The following is a 14630-nucleotide window of genomic DNA, read 5'->3' on the forward strand; positions in this document are numbered from 1 at the left end:
CCATGGGCCAAAGAGAGGTTTGAATAGGATATGCCTGGAAGATACAGAGCAAATTTTCAGAGGCTATAGAAAGGCCAAAAAGGATTTCCAGGGCACTTTCCAGATTAGACCCTAAAACGGGGTCATCTGTGAAATGTGCTTCCACACTTCCTGTGTTGTGACACCGCAGCCCGACACTAACTGCAGGGTGCCATTCATATGTGGGATGCTTTGTTTCGAATTCAATCACTACGATTTAGTGCTATGACGTAGTTTATCCGGCGTTAAAAGGGTGTCGTTTCCCTGGGTTGTTAGTTTTCACAAGTCTGCTCCCCCTGCAGATTTTACGTTTTGACTGCAATTTGCCAGGAGGAGACATTTCACCACTTTTAAGAGGATAATCTGGAAAACACCCAGTGGTCAGAATCTCAGTGCCCATCCCTTAACTAGCAAAAATGTGTGTAAAGGAGGTTAATTGCTTTATCCATGCACAATGCAAAAAAAAAACTTGCTTCTCTGGACACGAGATGTTTGGTTGTTTAACCTTCGGTCAAAATTGGGGTCAATTGTACCCCAGTGGAGAATTGGGGGGTCAATTTTTAAAAACTGTGTTCAGTGTTCCTGGACAGGATCTGGTGCCCTATCCACCACGCTCTCATAATATTTTCTAAAATGGAATCACGATACTACATGATGCATTGTGAAACACAGCACCGCGGCTTATGGAAACTGCGGGCCAATATAGGGTTCCCTAGCCTTGCGTCACCAGATGTTGGACTAACATTCTCATCAACCCCAGCCACAACATAGTTCAACAACGTCTGTGGACCCAAGGGTGGGAACCCCTAGGCTAGACCATGGTTTGTGCTGCTACCATGGCAGACCACCCCCCAAGAATGAAAGAATCTTGTGTCCCCCATAGGGAGGGGGCCCTATCCTAGTCAGAAGGGCCCCCAGGAGGTCACCTCGCCTAGGGTCCCCTAAAAACTGGACCAAGCCCCGATTCCCCATTTCTCTCTCTCTCTCTCCCCCCCAAATACATATCAGTGATACCAAGTGTGCAGTTGTACAGAGATGAAAGACCGAAAAAGATGAATGACTTGGACTCCTTGACACAGTAAATGAGGATTACATTTCTAATAAGAGGAAAGGAAGTTTTATTTATTTATTTATTTATTTATATTTTTATGCTGCTCTTCATCCAAGACCCCAGGGGGGTTAACAATATTAAAAATCGTAAAGTTTCAATAAAAAGAACCTGAAAACAAAACAAACAAAGCCACAGTCTAAGAAGAGGGTCAGGGGCAACTCATTGGCCAAAAACCTGGATAAAAAGGGCAGTTGTTAATTTCCTCCTAAAGGCTGGGAGAAAGGGAGCCATGTGGATCTCAGGTGCAAGTGAGTTCCACAGCCGGGGGGAAACCACTGAGAAGGCCCTGTCTTGTGTACTCAGCAAATGGGCCTCAGCAGGCATCTGCACTCAGAGCAGAACCTTCCCAACTGATCCAGTCAGGTGGGTAGATTCAGCTGGGAGCAGGAGGTCCCCAAGCATTTAGTTTTTTATTGAAAGATAAGTCATTTTAGTCTACTTTCCTTAAGGAAAGTAAGCTTATGAGATCACCCCACTCTGTGCATGCATGCACGCCCATATCAACTTCACAATGCCTGGACTGATTTGGAACATATTTGGTACAATTTTAGTGACAGGGACACCTCAACGACAACATTTGTGATGATGCCATTCACCCCATTCAAAATGGTGGATGCATAAACTTTGTCAGAGACCCATTTTCAGAGAAACATGGAAGAGGAGCTAATCTTGTGGTAGCAAGCATGAATCGTCCCCTTTGCTAAGCAGGGTCTGTCCTGGTTTGCATTTGAATGGGAGAGTACATGCATGAGCACTGCAAGCTATCCCCCAGCGGGGATGCAGCTGCTCTGGGAAGAGCATCTGCATGCAGAAGGCTCCAAGTTCCCTCCCTGGCAGCATCTCCAAGATAGGGCTGAGAGAGACTCCTGCCTGCAACCTTGGAGAAGCCACTGCCAACCTCTGTAGACAATACTGGGCTACATGGACCAATGGTCTGACTCTCTATACAGCAGCTTCCTATGCTCGAGGCGGAAGTGGGCTATCTTGTGAAGATGGTAATTATCTATCAAGATTATTGTGAAAGAAAAGAGGCCAATTAGTTCTTACTGGAACTTCTTGGCATTTTGATGAATTTGGTGAGGTTCTTTTTATATCAGCACAATAAAATAAGTGTGGGAAGAACCTTTGCATACCGTGAGGGGTCTGTTGCTCCGTTTGCTGCCATCTTCCTGCCCAAGATCAGGCCAGCACAGATCCTGGGCTTGCCGATAAGGCTCATTCATGGTTGGTGTGCAAGCGATCAGGATGAGGGTGCGGCCAGGAATGGGGGGCACATTGTGCCGGATGGCGATGCGGATCGCCGTCTCCAGCGCTTGGCGGTAACGCTGCAGGAGGTTGTGACTGTACAGCACGGGTCTGCAAACAGAAGACAGACAAAAATACAAATGCCTAATTGGCTCATGCTGTTTACGGCCACAAGAGGCCGTGATGCCCTGCGGTGGGCTTTATATATATATATATATATATATATATATATATATATATATATATATATACACACACACACACACACACACACACACACACACACACACACACAGATTTGAAGGAAAACTCCATTAAATGGGTATTAGCTGTGGTAGCTAAATGAAACCTCCATGTCCAGTAGCAATATACCTCAGGGTCTAGTGACTGAGGCAAACGGAGATGGGCAAAACCTCCAGCAAAGGGACTGCAGACTCTTCATCTGTGGAACAGCTCTTATAGACAGGAAATCATTCCTAAATGTCTAGCCTCAATCCCTAGAAGGTTCCAAGTTCCCTCCCTGGCATCTCCAGATAGGGCTGAGAGCGACAGCCTTGGAGGAACCTCTGCCAGCCTGTGCAGACCATACTGAGCTAGATGGACCACCGCTCTGACTCAGTAGAAGGCAGCTTCCTATGTTCCTAGATTGGATTCCTTGAATTTACAACAACCCATTGGTCTTAATCCTGCCATCAGGAGCAACAGAGAACAAGCCCACTCCTCCTTCCATGTGACAGCTCCTCAGAGGTTCGAAAACGGCTTTCATTTCCCCTTTCAGTCTCCCCTTCATCAGGGTAAGAAAAACCAGCGTCTTCAACTTCCTTCCTAAAATGCGGGCCCCAGAATTGGACACAGCATAGGAAGTGAAATCTAACCAGCGCAGAATATTTATTTATTTGTATAGACTGCCCGATTCCAGAGGCTCTAGGTCAGGGCTGCTCAACTCCGGCCCTCCTGCAGATGTTGGCCTACAGTTCCCATAATCCCTGGCTACTGGCCACTGTGGCTGGGGATTATGGGAGTTGTAGTCCAAGAACAGCTGGGGGGTCTAAGTTGAGCAGGCCTGCTCTAGGCCATTCACATAAATACAATAAGAGACAAAATAAAACAAACACTATTGAACACAACTGAAAACGTTCAAAAATTACTAGAAGCCAGGCTTTTAAAAAAATGCATCTTAAGGGCTCTTTTAAAGGCTGGTATGTGAGGCCACAAATGTCTGTAGTGAGCGCATTCCAAAGCCCAGGAGCTACTACAGAGAAGACACATTCCCAAATCACTGCCAGATGAGCTGGCAGCATCTGGATTTGGACCTCTCTCAATCACCTTAAGGTTCAGTGGGGATCATACAGAAGAACAGAGTGGAGTGATGACTTTTCATGATCTGGACACTTATGATTCTGTCCACGCAGCCTAAGATTGCATTAGTCATTTTAGCAGCTGCATCACACTGTTTGGCCCATGTTCAACTTCTTGTCCAGAAAGCAGATAGGTCTCTTTTGCATGTACTACGTATGAGTTTCCCAACACCATCTGATGGGCTGCTGTTGGAAACAGGATGCTGGACTAGAGGAACTGAAAATGGCCTTTGACCTAGAGCCTCCTTTGGCATTTTCTGTATTTTTACTGACCACAGCCTTAAAAAGGAAGCCACATCCCAGGGGCGCCATCACTACCTGGGCTTCAACAGTTTTTTCTTCTCACATTTCACCAACTGGAAAATAACTGGGACTTCCATGCAGCTGCGTAGCACCCGACGAGTCCAATCAGTCTCCGGACTGGACGATATAAATCGCTTCAGGATCTGTCGGATGATATTTGTGTTGCTAGGGCGGGGCTCCGCTGGTGGGAAGGGGAAAAAAGACGCACATTCAATCCAGCCAGCAACTCCACCACCCCTTCTTTGCAAAGCGAGTGCAGGGTTATTTTAAAATGGCCGCCGCGCATGGGCAAATGGCCTCTGCAAGGCTTGAGCCATGTCAGGCCTCACAGAAGCCATTTGCACATGCGCAGTGGTGGTGGTCAAAATGGCTGCCAGGCAAAAATACAGAGGCCCAAACAGGCTGAAATAAGCTCTAAAATGGGCCACGGCAGTGATTACCAAACCCGGCGGGGGGAGTGGGAACCTTCATGGACCCTACACCCACAGACTTTAGGAAGCCTCCTGAAGGGACTAGAGGTAAAAAAATTTTTTTTTTTAATTGTAAAAAAAATTTCGTGAACTGGCGGGGTGGGGGGTGGGGTTTGGTCCTGGTCTGGACAGAACCAGGCAGGGCGGGGGATTCGATTTGACCACAAATCCCTGAACCAGTTCGTACATCCCAAACTACCACCATGTGAAATTTTAAAGTTCTCTGCCCAGACATTTTGGAGTTATTTTTCCCATTGATCTCTGTGGGTGGGGGTCCAATTTAAGTGGGGATTTCTGACTGAAATTCCAACGGGATCCGACCATATAACATTAAAAATAGGTGCTAGTTCCCGTTCTGACAATTTTTATGTCAGACAGTATCATGTCAAATCCGATACAATATTTTTTCTGGTGCACAGGCCTACTATTCAGCCTAGCATAGCATCTAGTGTGATTGCTGCCGTCTCTTATTTACCTAGGCTTTTCAGCTATATTTCTAGCTCCAACTGATGGTTTTATCCCACTTTTACATTATCTTTACTGCACTTTTGCCATTTCATTGCGTGTTCCCCCATCCTTTACTATTGTAGTTTGAAACGGTTATGTAAACCATCGGGAGGAGGACAGCTGGTCTTGTGGTAGCAAGCATGAATTGTCCCATTTGCTAAGCAGGGTCCACCGTGGTTTGCATTTGAATAGGAGACTACATGTGAGCCCTGTAAGATATTCCCCTCCAAGGGATGATGTAGGCTTCACCTTTCTCTTTGAGATTCTTCTCCAGCTGCTCGATCACTTTGTAAGCCGAAAGAAATCGAAATGGGAGCTGCTTGCTGCGAATCACAGATTCCTGGGGGAGATGAAGAAATGCAGACAGGAACAAAATAATAATAATGAAAAGAGATGGGTTTGTTTCATTAACCACTTGCAGAACAGCCATCACTTCAGTGGGCTAGATTGTGCATGCATTGGGCGTGTGGAGCACAGCAGCAAACACACAAAGAAATGCTGAGCTACCTGCATGAGGGGCAGCGAGCTGGTCTGGTGGAGGAGAGCTGGACTTGTGATAGTGAGCATGAGTTGTCCCCTTTGCTAAGTAGGGTTCACCTTGGTTTACATTTGGATGGGAAACTACATGCGAGTGCGGTCCAATATTCCCCTTAGGGGATGGGGCCATCGCTCAGTGGTAGAGCATCTGAAGATCCCAGGTTCACACCCTGGCATCTCCAGGTAGGGCTGGGAGAGGGACTCCTGCCTGAAACCTTGGAGACCTGCTGCCAGTCAGTGGAGACAGCACTGAGCTAGATGGACCAATGGTTTGACTTGGAGTAAGTCAGCTTCCAATGTCAGGTCTTGGTCTGTGGAGGCCAGGGCCAGGATTGGCAGCCACAGCAACATTTCCCCAAAACAAAGCACTGTACTTTCTCCGGTTGAGTGGTTGGAATGACATCCATCCTCTTAAAGTGGAGAAAATAAGGGGAAACTCACAGAGCAATATCTGCCCCGGTGACCCCACTGTCCAGAACATTTCCCCTCCTTCTCATATTCCAGATTCCAGCCTGCGTCCTACAGCAGAGGTTCCTACAAGGCTGAGGGTCACCTTGGCTGGGGATGATGGGAACTGTAGTCCCACAACAACATCTGGAGACCCAAGTTTTGGAAAGCCCCGCCTGCCTGAGTGGAAGGAAGCGGGTCTGGTATTTCACTGGTATGGCAATAAAACATTCCCAAGAGCTGAAGCAGAAGCCTGCAGCCTCTCACAGAGAGCCACGAAGATGCTGCTGCAGGGCATTCAAGGGAATGAAGGCCAAGGAAGCTGGCATTCCAGATAAACTAACCCCGTTGCTCCTAGATAGGGAAGTAGCATTACAGCACCATTGCGGCTGAGGATTATTATTATTATTATTTCTTGTTTACACAGTCAGACAGGTGTTATTGACTGGTTTGTTTTATCCAGACATCGAGTCCTTCCCAAGGACCTGGGATGGCTGAATTTTATTGTTAATTGTTAAAGATATCATCGCAGAATATAGGCTGTTCCCAGTAAAGCTGCTTTTTGTAATTGGCTGATGGTGATTTCTGTGGCCCCTATGGTGTTGAGGTGCTCTTCAAGGTCTTTTGGAACTGCACCCAGGGCGCCAATTACCACTGGGATGATGATGATGATTTCGATTTCTATACCGCCCTTCCAAAAATGGCTCAGGGCAGTTTACACAGAGAAACAACAAATAAATAAGATGGCTCCCTGTCCCCAAAGGGCTCACATTCTAAAATGAAACATCAGACATACACCAGCAACAGTCACTGGAGGTACTGTGCTGGGGGTGGATAGAGCCAGTTACTCTCCCTCTGCTAAATAAAGAGAATCACCACAGTAAAAGGTGCCTCTTTGCCCAGTTAGCAGGATGATGGGAACTGTAGTCCAACATCATCTGGAGTCCCGAGGCTAGGAACCCATATCCTACTGGATTCAAGAGAAGCCATTCAGAACCAAATGTATGCAGCTTTCATTGGCCTGCATTCCATTTCTTGGTCACACAAGAGTGTGATGGAAACTTGGGAAGTGACTTTAATGCAGACGCTATCCACACGTTCAAGATGCTTCAAGAGCACCTAGGAGAAGAAAGCTGGTCTTGTGGTTGAGAGCATGAATTGTCCCCTTTGTTAAGCAGGGTCCTCCTTGGTTTGCCTTTGGATGGGAGACTACATGTGAGTATATGCAAGGTTCCACCCTGGTTTGCCTTAGGATGGGAGACTTCAAATGCCATATATATTCCCCTTAGGGGATGGGACCATAGCTCAGTGGTAGAGAACCTGCTTTGGATGCAGAAGGTCCCAGATTCAGTCCCTGGCAGCATCTCCAGGATAGGGCTGGGAGAGGCTCTTGCCTGAAGCCTTGGAGAAGCCCTTGACTCAGTAGAAGGCAGCTTCCTATGTGCCTATGGGCTGCTGCTTAGCCAGCTCTATCACAGATGCATCAAAAGAGGCAGGGGTCCTACCTTGTCCTCCAGACGCTTCAGCAGGCACTTGTGGTATCTTTCGCTCACCCCAGCCCGCAGGATGTTGCGCAGGTTACGCAGCATGGCCATGAACGGCAGCTTCCCGGCATCTGAAAGAAGAACAAGAGAATTTGCAAGGGTCTGCTCTGTAACATGGTCAACACTGTGCACCCTGCCCTGAAGCACTGCCAACTTAGAGAGATTTGCAAAAGCAATAATTACATTTTTCTTCATCTCAGCTATGGCATATCCAACCTTTATTTATTTATTTTATCAAGTTTGTACACCGCCCCAAACGTTCATCTCTGGGCGGCTAACAATAACATAAAACAAGTTAAACACATATACAAAAAACTAAAAACAATTTAACAATTTAAAAATAAACCAGAGATTAAAACCTAAAAATTTTAGGAAGCTGAGAAAGCTTGGGCAAAAAGATGGGTTTTCAGGTGTTTTTTGAAAATTGCCAGAGATGGGGAGGATCGTATCTCAGCAGGGAGCTGAGTCCGGTTACAGTCCTTGCCATTCCACATGCTGTCCTATATCAACAATTCATCACAAAAAGCACAAACAGATGAACACCACTGCAGCAAAAGTAGTAACGAACAACAGTCAAGGGAGACACAACTGAGATCTCAGCTGCAACAACAACAAAGGACGTATTCCATTCACACCAAGCCCAGACTTCCTCCAATAAAGTGTCTTCGTTGAGTATCTAACAAATTGTTTTAGTTAGAACTAATCTGCCTACTTTGCTTTCATTATCTCTACAACTGGACTAAATTTGGTTCAGATCGAGGTCCACAAGTTAGATCTCTTGCACCTCAAATATTCATGCATCCTCCATCTTGGATCGGGGTGGGTGACATCACTGAAAACTATACCATTGAGGTGTCCCTGTGTGTCACTCACTACAGCTGTACCAAATTTGGTTCAAATCTGTTACAGTCCACAAGTTAGCCCACTTGCGCCTCAAAATGTTCTTGTGTTCACCATCTTGAATCGGGGTGGATGACATCATCACAAACTATGCCTCAAACATTGGGGCATTGAGGTGTCCCTAAAACTGTACCAATTTAGTTCATATTGGTTCAGGCACTGCGAACTTGATGGGGGGTGGGGGGACACAAACAGACACATGGAATCCTGGGTGATCTCTTAAGCCTACCAGAAAGTAGGCTAAAAAACTAAAAGCAGCCAAATAAGCCCCCACCCTGCAAAAGAACATTCTGGAGCCTTGGCACTAGAACCAAACAGGCCCCAATCCTGCATGGCCACGTGCCCTATCTATGACAGCAAGGGGACATGAAGCAGACCGTAAGATGGAGGACCAGACCGACGGGGTAGATTTATATTTGGTTTTTGCTAGTATAGGGAAGGGTGAGGAGTCCCAGAGAAAGATAATTCTGTCCGAAGAGTCAGCTGCTAACTCAGGGATGCACAACACAAATGCCCCGGTGTGGGCCTGAACCAACCATCACTTGGTATATGTGGGCCAAGGTCAATTTTTACACTGCAATTACCAATATTAATGAAAGCAATCATTAGCTGCTTCCCCTGCCCCCATCAAGGAAACTACAACTTTAAGCAAGGATGGTGGCCGGAAAATAGGCCCGATCCCTGCTCCGTCTGTGGGGCCCCTGGAGTGCATTTCAGCCGCAATGCCAATCCTCTCCTCTCCCTAATTGCTGTTGCCTTCAGGCTGCAACCCTAGACATGCTTACTTGGGAGTAAGCCTTACTGGGCGCACTGTGGGAAATATTGCCAAGTATACATGCACAGAATGGTGCTGGGAAGCAGTCTCCAAAAGATAGCCCCACTCAGAGAAAAGGAAACTGACCGAGAGTGACCTCCTGCCTTTCTGGGGTGCTAAAAGGTCCATGTGGGCCGGATCCAGCCCCTGGACCTTTGCGTGTACCCCTACAGCTGAAACCTGCTCTGGGTTTTCTTGGTGTTCCCATACTTTTGTGGGCCTCACTTTCCTAAACCCCCTTCTCCTTCAATGGGCTTCTTGTCCATTAAAAAAAAAAAAAAAGACTTTTTCCACACGGCATTCTCCTTTTATAGGGAAGAGCACAGGTCTTGTGGTAGCAAGCATGAATTGTCCCCTTTGCTAAGCAGGGTCTGCCCCAGTTTACATTTGAATGGGAGACTACATGTGAGCACTGGAAGATATCCCCCTTAGGGATGGGGCTGCTCTAGGAAGAGCATCAGAGGGTTCCAAGTTCCCTCCCTGACAGGATCTCCAAGATAGGGCTGAGAAAGACTCCTGCCTGCAACCTTAGAGAAGCTGCTGCCAGTCTGTGTAGACAATGCTGAGCTAGATAGACCAAAGGTCTGATTCAGTATATGGCAGCTTCCTATGTTCCTGTGCCCAAATATGCTGTTGAGTGGTGGGGGAGAAAGGAAACATGCTCTGCCACCATTGCAACATTTGCTGGCAAAGGTCAGAGCGCATAGACTTCCTCCCTTCATTCCAAGTAAAAGACCTCCGGGAATGGTTTTCTGGATTTCCAGCAGATTCACTTTGGGGATTGGCACAGGACTTTGCAGTGTCAACCTACTGGCAGGTGGGGCCAAAAAAAAAAAAAAAAAAAAGACTTCCGCGTACCAATCAGCCCTTCCCACGCTGTGGCGTTGTTCCCGTGCTGGCTCAGCTCCCGATCCCAGGTGTGTGGTTTTGGCAGTTTCATGCGGGTGCCTGCGAGGCTCGAGTCCCAGGGCCCTGGAAGGCGACTTCGGGAGAAGGCATTCAGGTCCGAGGGATACCTGAAGGGAGCAGCAGAACAAGATGATAGGAATGTAGGAAGCTGCCTTAGCTCAGCATTATCTACACAGACTGGCAGCGGCTTCTCCAAGGTTGCAGGCAGGAGTCTCTCCCAGCCCTATCTTGGAGATGCTGCCAGGGAGGGAACTTGGAACCTTCTCCATGGAAAAATGCAGATGCTCTTCCCAGTGCAGCCCACCCCCTGAGGGGAATCTCTTACAGTGCTCACAGGTTGTCTCCCACTCAACTGCAAACCAGGGCGGACCTGCGTATCAAACGAGACAATTCATCCTTGCGACCACAAAGCCAGGTGTCCACGGACACAGGGCAGTGGCAGGCAGATTGTAGATCACGGTCCACAGGTGATCGACCTAGTGTACAGCTGCATAACTTTGGTCCTCCAACTGTTATTGGACTACAACTCCCATCATCCTCTGCCACCGTGGCTAATAGTCAGGGATTATGGGAACTGTAGTCCAACATCTGTAGGTGGGCCCAAGTTGTGCAGCCCTGACCTAAAGTCTGCAAGTGTGCTAGGAAACCAGTGTTTGTTTCCTGCAATACACAAACAAACCTATAATAGTTTGATACACCACCCAGTAATCACAGATTAGCCTTAACTCAGGGATTGTCAAAACTTGGGACCCCAGATGTTGTTCAGTTAGAAGTCCCATCATTTCCAGGCCATTGTGGCCAAGGATGATGGGAGTTATAGTTTGACAAAATCTCAAACTTTGATGGGGATCAAAGTTTGAGAACCCCGGCCTTAACTGCAAAAAAGACTCAAATATGTATTTCCATAAATATATTTGGCACTTCTTCCAAGGAGATCAGGAAGATGCAAGGTTCTCACCCACCCCCATTTAATTTACACAACAGCCCTGTGAGGTAGGATAGGTGGGGAGACAACAACAAGCCCAGCTTCACCCTATCAGCTTCATGTTCAAGTAGGGATTTAGAACAAAGGAAGCTGCTTTACACCACGTCAGACCATTGGTCCATCTAGCTCAGTATTGTTGACACTGACTGGCTGGGGCTCCCCAAAGTTTCAAGCAGGTGTCTTTATCTACCCTATCTGGAGATACAGCCAGGGATTGAACCTGGGACTTTCTACATGGAAAGCAAACGCTCTACCACTGAGCCACTGATTTGAACTTGGGTCCCCAAGTCCTAGAACACTAACCACTATACCATACTGCCTCCTAATGCCCTCTTGCTTTTCATTTGAAACGTATTCTTGGGTCACTGGAATTCTAGTTCCTTTTTTCTTTTCTTTTTTAATAAGGAAAACCAAGTAGTAATTGCAAAACTGAAGTTAGTGCATAACCCATATAGGCCAGCAAAGCAAAAGCACGCTTATTCGTACTGTGTGTGTGTGTGTGTGTGTAGGGGGGCTGTGATTTAAGAATGTGAGAGTACTGGAGCAGCTGCCCAGGGCTAGATAGCATTTCCACAGCAGTCTTCATTTAAAAACAAGCATTAAGTTGCTAGCCCTCATGGTGACAGAAAAAGTTCACAGACTGCCTGCTGAAGTCGCTGAAACTTCATGGGCTCTGCCATGTCGTGCATTTTCAGCTATATCCAGGCACTCTCACCTGCGCCCCAGAAGACTCATCACGTGCTGGGCTGGCTCACAGATATGAAGGCGCTGGATCAAAGTTTTCAAAGAGAAGAGATATGCAGGAGATTGGCTCTGTTTCAGCTGAGTGTCCTGTTGAAACTGTAAGGAAACATTTATTCATTCATTCATTCATTCATACTTACACACACACATACACACACCCCTATTATATTAATTCTCCTGGGTGTGCCTTGGAATGTGCGTCCCAGAGCCCAGCTGATTGGCTGGGTGGCGGATGCGCCTGATTGGCTGAGGCACATCCAGGAGGATTGGTTGCCACGGTGGCGGCCCGGCCATGGAGGCCAGAGGTGGCGGGCCCAGCCTGGCCGTGGAGGCAAGGCCCGGCGGGGGGGCGGGGGGAGAGAAAAGGTGGCTGGGCCCGGAAGCAGAGACTGGGGCAGGGGCGGGGAGGTAACCCGCCCACAGAGCGCACAGATGCTCTGTGCGGGGTCGGCTAGTACATACCTGTACATATTTTTATACTACCCAAAACACAAGTTCTCTGGGCAGTTTACAAGACAATAAAACAACCAATAAAAAGATTGAAACATTTCAACAATTAAAATTTAAAACCATATTTTGTCAAAAACATTGACAAAGATGACCAAGGAATCGCAACCCACTTGGCCCCTGAGTTCTATCAGCTCCTGTCTCCAAGCACTGGAGATCTCAGGAAACGCTTCATGTTTTTCTGACTTCAGTCTGTCCATTGGTGCAGAGAAGGGAACCCTGGCTCCCAGACCACATCTGCCTACATGTTTTGAGGTGATGCTTACTTTTTTTTGGAGAGCCTCAAGTTTTGGTGCAAGCAATCTATTCCGACCCAACGCATGCTTTTTCCAGTGTTCATGACGAGATCCTTTGGAGAACAGAGCCTACAGAGAACACAAAATTGTTACAGATTTTGGTCCCCCTAAGAGCTCCTATAAGCATTCCACACTTTACAGACACATAACAGATGAATATTACTGCCAAACACCCAAAGATATAAAGATTAGCAAGACAATTCGGTATATTTTTCCAGCTCTCAAAGTTCCCAGTTCCCACAATCAAGAGTTTTTGAGAACTTATTCCCATCTCTCACACAGGGTCCATTTTAGTCTACTTATTTCAGATAAATATATGAAATTCACACCACAACCACTTTGGCCTCATTGTCACCTGGTTCAAAATCCCCTCCCCACTCCAAACTTCCCTCATCCATACCCCCACTTCTGTCTGAGGATGCCATGCAAAGTTTTTCTCCAAATCAAAATATCAATTCTCTTTCCTTCACAGAACCCTCACTGTTTGAGAATATTCTACTGCAGAAAGCCCTCTGCCAAGTAGTTAGAATGTTTGTGAACATTCTGAGGCATCACCGCTCTGGGCTCCTTGGAGGAAGAGCGGGATATAAATGTAAATCATCATCATCATCATCACAGCAGCTCAGTCAAAATAGAATGCATGTGAAAATTCTGAGGCATCACAGCAGTTCCACCAATGTATATGGGTGGAGGTGTGGAGAGAAGAGCTTGAAGACAAGTGGCCTTTAGCTTATATATAAAGCTACACAAACAAGTCTTTAATAGAAATTCAAGAATCTCAAACCTACCTTCTCAGTCTTTGGTCTATGACGTTTTTTGCCACGGCTCTTGCGAGTGTTGTATTTGGCCAACTGATAAGCATCAAACTGCCGGAATTTGTCAGCCATTGCAGTGCGGAGGCAGGAAGGCATTGGGACCAAAGCTTTTCCATGCCTTCCTAGAACCTGCATACGAGTGAGGGGAAAAAAGTTGAGCCATCTGACCACTAGGGGGCAGCAGAAGAGGAGGAAAATCCCACTTGGATCACTACTGTAACTCCCTACTGCAGGATTCTGGGCAAAACCAGAGCCTGAGCAGACAGAAGGCAGCAAGTACATGCACATATTTGGAGAGGGGGTGATCTCCTACCTGGTAGAGTCTGGCCACTTCCATCCAATCTGAGGGAAGCTGCACAGTGTGGCAGAAATAGCGCCGCAGATGTGGGCGGCAGGGGAGGAGGCGGGAAGCCAGGGCCAGAAGAAAATTAGCTGTGCTGCGTATATTCAGTTCCTGGCGTGTGTACAGGGCAACCTAGGGTGGAGACAGCCAGCCAAAGAGCAGATGATTAAGAAGAGATGAAAGGAGAATCCAGGAGTCCTGGAAATGTTAACTGCGGCCGGCATCCAGCACAGCATTATGGACGATGGGGAGATCTGCAGAAGCGCGGCTTGCACAAGTGAAAAAAGGGGTCGTTCTGTGCAGCCCTGACACTGCCTGCAAAGGACACAGCAGCCCCCCTGTGCAGGGTTACGTGTCCATGACACTGCACTGTATGTCAACCGTTGCTAGCAATATGAGGATAGCAACACCCAAAAGATAACCTATCTTGAGGGATCTGGTTAGGGAGGCTTTTCCCAGAGGCTCTCATCAGGCATCTATAAAGCCACTTGCCAACCCACCAGTGACAACTGCCCGCAGCCATAGTCTTCTGGGTTTTTGTTTTTTTAAAGGCTCTAATATTATAATTATCTCTAATATTACAATACAGAACCTATGAAGGTGGCAGAAGCGAGAACTAGATGAGGCTGGGACCTCTCTCCAATGCTCTGTGCAAGTGCCCCCACTGGAAGGTCATGAGGAAGGGGGGGGGCTGATGAGAGTCAGGCCTCTTAGCAATTGGGGGCCTGTGCCCCCTGGGCCACCTCTCAACGATGTCCCCAACAGCTGGCACAATGC

The 14630-nt window shown here is 47.3% G+C and overlaps 1 protein-coding gene across 9 annotated transcripts in view; it reads right to left on the reverse strand.

Annotated features, from left to right (window-relative positions):
• The window catches only part of TEP1 (telomerase associated protein 1), a 77697-nt gene that overhangs the window by 39865 nt on the left and 23202 nt on the right, over positions 1-14630 (reverse strand). For all 9 annotated transcript variants that reach the window (XM_053259017.1, XM_053259020.1, XM_053259019.1 and 6 more), the window contains 9 exons: positions 13824-13985; positions 13484-13639; positions 12666-12764; positions 11864-11988; positions 10113-10270; positions 7502-7611; positions 5262-5352; positions 4051-4216; positions 2263-2485 (listed from right to left, as the gene is read on the reverse strand). In XM_053259017.1, coding sequence (XP_053114992.1) covers positions 2263-2485; positions 4051-4216; positions 5262-5352; positions 7502-7611; positions 10113-10270; positions 11864-11988; positions 12666-12764; positions 13484-13639; positions 13824-13985 — 1290 coding nt within the window. The remainder of the gene's footprint in view (positions 1-2262; positions 2486-4050; positions 4217-5261; positions 5353-7501; positions 7612-10112; positions 10271-11863; positions 11989-12665; positions 12765-13483; positions 13640-13823; positions 13986-14630) is intronic.

The sequence above is a fragment of the Hemicordylus capensis genome, chromosome 6 (genome assembly GCF_027244095.1).
Source record: "Hemicordylus capensis ecotype Gifberg chromosome 6, rHemCap1.1.pri, whole genome shotgun sequence".
Taxonomy (NCBI): Eukaryota; Metazoa; Chordata; class Lepidosauria; order Squamata; family Cordylidae; genus Hemicordylus; species Hemicordylus capensis.